The following is a 7,500-nucleotide window of genomic DNA, read 5'->3' on the forward strand; positions in this document are numbered from 1 at the left end:
GTGAATAGTTGGATATCAGTAGATGTCTAACGTCGTAGTTTCAGGACTTAATTATAAATTAAATATCTTAGCATGTTTATAAGCGAACACACGTGTATGTGTTTATAAGGAGCACATATACGTGTATTTAAGAGGAGCACACGTATGTGTGTGTATGTCCGCACGCAAACGTGTTGCCACAGAGGACACCCTAAGACCCCCCTTTGAGTCCGCCCAAGGTCACCCTGAACACGGGCCGTGGTGGTGCACATACGAGTAGACAGACACACGACGTTGCATCTCCCATTGCATAGCTTCAAACATACACGCAAAGCAACAAAATCCATGGAAAAAAATTACTTGTACTTACATTACCGGTTTACACAAAACTTGCAAATGTCACATTATCTTTAGTATCTCGTGCATTGCGCAACGCAGCAACTTATTTTCAGATCAGCGTCGTCTTTCAAGTTTTGCATCTTAAGCACCAACAATATTTCAGACCTTGAACTCTCCTTGTGCGCGAGACTTGGCAAGGAATCCTATTCCAGTACCTTTTTTTCTGTTTACACTGAACAGTCACGAAGGACATGATGCGCTCAGCGAGAGAGAGAGAGAGAGAGAGAGAGAGAGAGAGAGAGAGAGAGAGAGAGAGAGAGAGAGAGAGAGAGAGAGAGAGTACTCCAGTTCTTACCAGGCCTTCCATTTTAGAGTAAAAAAAGCAGAAAATTCAGCATGGCTGAAGTCTACCAGGGTAAAGAAATTAAAATTCATCTCAGCATAAGTACTTCCTCTTTTTAAAACTATCTTTTGCTAAGACAATCCCGCTTGACTTCTCCCTTTCAATGGGGGGAGTGGAAAATACTATGGCTGGTTTAAATAAAAAGGTCGCTTGGAAAAAAAATGTCAGTAAAAAGACAAAGTTCAAGGTATTTACTACGTCCAAATAACAAAAATATAATAATGATTATAATATAATAATAATAATAATAATAATAATAATAATAATAATAATGACATGAAAGATAATGAAATTATTAAGGGTACTATTCAATTGCACGCATGGTATTCTATTAGATGATTAAGGATTCCTGACCCAGACAGAAACCAGGATAGCAACAGAAACCAGGATAGGAAGAACGTTGGGATGAAAAATGTCCAGTAGACAAATACGCAGTTTGCATTTTACTGAAGGAATTGACAGCTGTTATTGTACTCTCCCGGAAGAAATGAATATTGAAATATTTTCTTCGCGGAGAATATTCTCAACTGAAATGGCAACAATCTGAATTTTCGTTAACTCTTATGCTATACACTGTTAAAAAATTTGCATTAAAGAAACGGTAGATATCTGGCAACATTTATTCCATGAATTTTACTGTTTTAAAAGCGGACATATTGACGTAAGAGAGTGATATTACTGTCACCAACCCTTAAAAGATAATAACAAAGCAAGGTAAAATTACGGTCGCCTGTATTTTACTGAAATACGGTTAAGAACAGTATATTTTTACGGAGAATTTTGGATGAAAATTACTGTTTTGTCTAACAGTGTAGTATCTCGCATGAAAAGCTACCCTAATAATAGAATACTTCCCTTGTAATTATTCAGCAATAAATTCATACAATATCCAAACATTCTCTAATGAACCAACTAAATACTTCGTCACATATTTTTATTTTTTCAGTGATATTTACTTACTGAAACGGCTTATACTGTATCTAAAATTAAGAAACTCATGTTCAAAATCTACGACCGTTATTATCATTGTGGATGCCCTCTAATATAACAAAATATAATGCAAAATGATTGTGTCTTATATCATTCCCTGGAATACCTCCACTAAATTACTTGTTTTCTTCATAATGGTAAATACCAAACCCATTATTCTCCGGTTAATCAAATAACATACATTACCTTTGTACTACTATAATAGGACAATGCCCTTCGCTGGGTTTCTAAACTACCCGTCTTATAGTTTCAAATGCATTTTCGTCATCGACAATGAAAATAAAAAAAAAAATAAAATCTGACATTCTTCATTTAGTTTTCCATACCGCAGTCGACCCAAACTAAGGAGTCATACCCGTCTTTGATTCGTCCCAGTTTATATCCTTCCCTTATCGAAACCTACTATTTACACTCGAAGCAATCAAAAAGCTAGGGTATATTATTGGCAATAGCTGTTATGTTTGAATTAGCATATAACATAAAATGGGAATTAGGTTGAAACTCCCAAGTTGGATAAGGTAAGGTATAGTTAGGTCGAAACCCCACATTGTATTAGGTTAAGTTGGATAACGTGAGGTATAGTTAGGTCGGAACCCCATATTATATTAGGTTAAGTTGGATAAGGTGAGATAAAGGTAGGTTGAAACCCTTCACTATAAAAGTTTAAGTTGGATACAGTGATGAGATCTTTGGTAGGGTTAAGTGGAAATTATGTTAACTAAAGTCACTCCCTATTCTCTTGTGTGTAAATGTTGTAAACTGTCAGATATTGCTATCTTATAATTGCTCAGAGTATCAAGAAAATAAAGTTATACAGTATAAACATACACAAACGTTTGAATGACCAAATACACGAGTATATCATACAACTAGCGTTTTCTATGAACATTACGCTACGGTGGAAAACCACAGAAAATGGTATTTTATGGATAACATTAGTATTTTACACTAGCATTTATTGACTGGGCGGGTGGCTTTAAACATTCTATGTCTGACACAGTTTTTGTACTACAAACTAAAATATCTTGTGCAAACTGACTGGTTGCTACAAAACTAGATTTTATAGGAGAACATGCTCGCTGAATATCCTAGCTGTGAGGTAATAATTATAACGTATTCAGACCTGACTGATTACAATATTTACAGAGGCCTAACATTTACGTTAGTTGTTACGAAAATCTATATTACGCTTATTCTAAAGAGATGGGAGAGAAAGACTGATGAAAAGCTGAGAGATTAACAAGCAGGATTAAGAAAAAGTAGAGGTTGCAATGACCAAATTTTAATTTTGAGACATATTGCACAGCAATGCGTAGAAACTAGAAATCCACTTTTGATGTCATTTGTCGACTATGAAAAAGCCTTTGATATTGTGCACTGGCCAACTTTGTGGAGAGTCCTGCGAAATTATGGAATTCCTCTTAAATATGTGAATTTGATTAGGTCTGTTCATGAGCATAGCAAGTGCAAAGTTAATGTTAATGGAGTATTATCAAAAGAATTTCCAGTGAACAGCGGAGTACTCCAAGGAAATGTGTTGTTACCTATGTTGTATATCCTCCTCATAGATTTTGTGATGTGTAGAACACTTGGGGATGGCGGAGAAGGGTTGGACTGGATTGGTGATAGGAAACTGGCAGACCTAGAGTATGCTGATGATGATGTCCTTGTTAGCAGAGCACCACAAGATTTGCAATGCTTGCATACCAGAATGCATGAAATATCACACGAGGTTAGGCTGAAGATAAATAGAAGAGAGATGATGCGAATGGAGTATGCAATGGAAGATTAGATATCATTGGAAGGAGAAAGAATTAAGGAGGTAGAATCCTTTAAGTATTTAGGAACATGATCTCCAATACAAGGTCTTTAGAATTAGAGTTTCGTGAAAGATTGAATCGCCTGAAATTGCATATAAAAATCAGGCTATATATCAGTTTAGTGAGATAGGTGTTACTAAATGGACATAAGTCATGGTATGACAATGAAACAATCTCCAATAGATTTAGTAGATTTAAGAACAAAGCCCTCAGAAGGATATTGGGAGTTGAATTGCAGGACAGGATAAGAAATGAAACTATAAGAGATATTACTCGAGTGCCATATGTGGATGAGATCATGATGAAGGTTAGATGGAAATGGTTTGGGCATGCTCTTCGCACTTCCCAAGAAAGATTAGTTCACCAAACTTTCAGCTGGGCTCCACAAGGCACTAGAAGAGTTGGAAGACTCAGGCCAACATGACTGAGGACTATGAAGCGTGAAGTATATGATGAGTGGACAAGTATTGATTTAAAAGCTCAAGATAGAGACGACTGTCGAAATCTAACCAATGCCCTTTGCGTCAACAGGCATAAAAGATGAGGATGTTGATTCAGATAAATATTTAGCATTCTATTTCTATTACTACAAACCAAGATACTGTACCACCCATTAAGTTTGTATTTTATTGTTCTGTATTATTTGTATTACACTGCCAACACAGAAAATATATCATTATAACAAGTGATTATTAAAAACAAGACCAGAAGTCGATTACAGCATTTAATGTTCATAAATCTAGATCTAAAATAGAGATGTCTTCCATAATGATCACGATATACCTAACACTTTGGTAGAATTACATTCTAGTGCGTTATTTGCTTAGGCTATATATTCACTGATGGTGGTGGTATATGCGAGCTTGGGCTTTATAAACTAATTTTCTGAAGAATAGTGGGCCTGACGAAAAACTAATCTAACTATTATTGTTAACTATTACTCATTCAAATGAAGTCGTTTTAGTATTTACAATTCAAGGTTGTAATGCACATTTTTTCAAACGATTGTAAACACTTCCATGAAATTTGTTTCTGATAATATATGAGTTTTATTACTATCATTGTCACACGAATGTCTATTTACCAAGTGTGTCACTAATCCAACCAAACTAATGAACTCTTTCTTACCTGTAAGCTTTCTCGGAGGAAGCCGTCCTGGTTTTGGAATAGTGGACTTAACGTTGTCCAAACGAGGTCGTCGCGGAGGAGCAGATGCTTCCGATCTCTTCTTTTCTCCTGTAAGAAAAATATAACCATAACTAATACTCATAGATTAAATCTTCTGCAACAACTACAAAAATTAATAATAAAAATACCACAGTAATTTTAGCGTCCTTGCAAAATAGTTTTCGTGATAAACAAAACGATTACAGAAACAAATGTTTTTGTAAACAAGGAGACGTTCAGCAATTATACAACATTTACGCAATTACAGAGAATACACTGCTATTACTGGAATAATTCGAGATTAACAGCAGTCCAGAAATGAAAAACACATCTAAAGTAGTGTGAAAATCAATACGTAGGAATACGCAAATGTTAATCCTACACTACCCTCCATTTTCTAATGGACTAAAGGCTTTAGTTGCTTAGACGAAAACTATAAAGAGATTGCACTTACTTATTTTTAAATTGACGTTGACCATTAATCATGTCTCAGTGAATATGAAATTTGTGTAGCAGAACTAATTAATCACGAAATGAAGCCCACTTGTGAGATAGAACTTATATTAAGATTACATTTCAATTTTTAAAACAGCACATTTCAAGGTTATAAGGGACCTTAATCAAGTTATATTCTCCCTATCACCACTGCATCGAGGATGCACCATCTCAAAAGAAAATTTCAGATACTTGGGTTGCTTCAAAACTCTATAGATATTAGGCTCACCAACAACGCATCAACAATATTACATACTTCGCGTCACATATTTTTTTTTTTTTTTAAAGCACATTCAAGCTTCATAAAAAGGAAAACGCATCCAGTCCAACTTATTCAATGCCGTCTAGTCAACAGTTTCTCAAAAATTCCCCAACTTCTCAAAATAAAATCAATACTTTCAAGGCTAACTTGAACTAAAATTCGCCCTCCATTCCTAGCAAGTGGCTTTTTTTACTAAGATAGTTTTGCCTCGTATCTCGACATTTCTCTCATTCAAATTTTTCCGATCCACAAAATCTGACACATATTTCGACAGCTTTATCTTCATTTTTCTCAAAACTAACATTCAATATCTAAAATTCCCTCAGTTGATCCCTTATTGCGTTTCGACTTTCTTTTCCCAGACACTTCTCTTTCAAGTGTTTTCCACATCTCAGTACATTCCTTGCTTTAACTATTATGTAATTAAATTTTCCCCCAGACCTACTACATATAATCCTGAATAAGCTAACTATATGATAACACTAGCCTTCAACTTTCTCATCTTAATGTACGTTTCGGACTCTATGAACTATCTTTGAAATTTCTACTCATACTCTCCAATTAACACAGTATTATCTACAAACACTGATCACAACATACCTCCTTCCCAGCCTCACTTTATCTTTCTTCGTCAAAAGTATACCTAATGTGTGTCTGCTTTGACCGCCTTGACAAATGCTCAATGGGTAAGGACTTTCTCATAAGCAAATCAGCGATCACTCTCTCATATACATAATTATTTCAAAATAAACGACGAGTTTCTTTTATCATGTACATTTCCGATCTGTTTTGTCAAATTACTTTCTGCATCTTATATCTAAATGAAAAAAAAAACATAATCAATAATACACATCTCTGAACTCCAAAAGACTTTTTCTAATTCTATAAACACAATATACAGTTTTCTATTTACTTTCAAAGCTATCTCACCCCTACTCTATACCTAATAACATATAAATAGTCATTTTCGCCTAAGGCTGTACTACAGCCAACTTTCTTAATTACAGCCCTACCACAAAGATTCCAAGGAATGCCAAGTAATTATATTCCCTTGTAATCAATACAATCACATTTATGATCTAACTCATGCAGAGAACATTTTTTTTCTACTCATTCCTATCATACAGAAATGCCATACATACCCAAGTTGAGCAAGTAAGACAATGAACAATGCAGAATAATAAATATGAAAGGTTAAACATCTGTCTAAGCATAGAAGAAAATATCAAAGTTCTTATACATGATTGAAAAATTGTGAGATGAATGTGTCAATATATGGAATCATTCATTCATTCTAATATGAACAAATATTCCAAAATCGTAAGAACTTGCTTACAAATTAATAACAGATACAAAACAAATTTCTTTACCTAAATATATATAAAAGAATGGTAATTTGTAACCATAGATTTAGGAGAGGACATCTTTGAAAAATTAATAATAATAGAAGTAACTGCTAGCGAATACATACGAAATTCTATAAGCTCTAATTCAAATTCATTAAATCAACAATATTATTAAGAATTTTAGTTCCTCTTTAAAGGCTTAGTAGGATAGCACAACACAAACAAAATCTTCATAATGAAAATCTCTCTCTCTCTCTCTCTCTCTCTCTCTCTCTCTCTCTCTCTCTCTCTCTCTCTCTCTCTCTCTCTAGCATGCAGACAGGACCACTCCTCTTGCAGAGCATCTGCATCTCCTATTCCTGCACCTCCAGCTCCTTCCTTACCATTGCTGATATTGACCCGGTTGGCGGTGAGGACGCGAGAATCCCGCGACGCTCTAGAATCGCCTCCTTCACCGGAAGCTGTGGAACCTGCAGGACAAGAGAGACAAACTAGTTTAGTGACGAGATCCTGTGAATAATACCGTGAGAAACATTACTATTGGTGGAAAAATGCTCCAACATTATAAAAATCAAAAGGAAATTCGTTATGATAATTAACACGTCATGTCCAAGGGACACTATGTAAGATGAGGTAAAATGTCATAAGAAAATACGCATTAGAAGCGAAACAGAGGAAGAGATAACTGTGAGGAAATGG

General features: G+C 35.0%; 1 protein-coding gene across 8 annotated transcripts in view; it reads right to left on the reverse strand.

Moving 5' to 3' along the window:
- LOC137631732 (CAP-Gly domain-containing linker protein 1-like) overlaps positions 1-7,500 on the reverse strand; it is a 588,803-nt gene that overhangs the window by 278,565 nt on the left and 302,738 nt on the right. For all 8 annotated transcript variants that reach the window (XM_068363622.1, XM_068363620.1, XM_068363621.1 and 5 more), the window contains 2 exons: positions 7,185-7,271; positions 4,660-4,767 (listed from right to left, as the gene is read on the reverse strand). In XM_068363622.1, coding sequence (XP_068219723.1) covers positions 4,660-4,767; positions 7,185-7,271 — 195 coding nt within the window. The remainder of the gene's footprint in view (positions 1-4,659; positions 4,768-7,184; positions 7,272-7,500) is intronic.

Source organism: Palaemon carinicauda, chromosome 40, assembly GCF_036898095.1.
Source record: "Palaemon carinicauda isolate YSFRI2023 chromosome 40, ASM3689809v2, whole genome shotgun sequence".
NCBI lineage: Eukaryota > Metazoa > Arthropoda > Malacostraca > Decapoda > Palaemonidae > Palaemon > Palaemon carinicauda.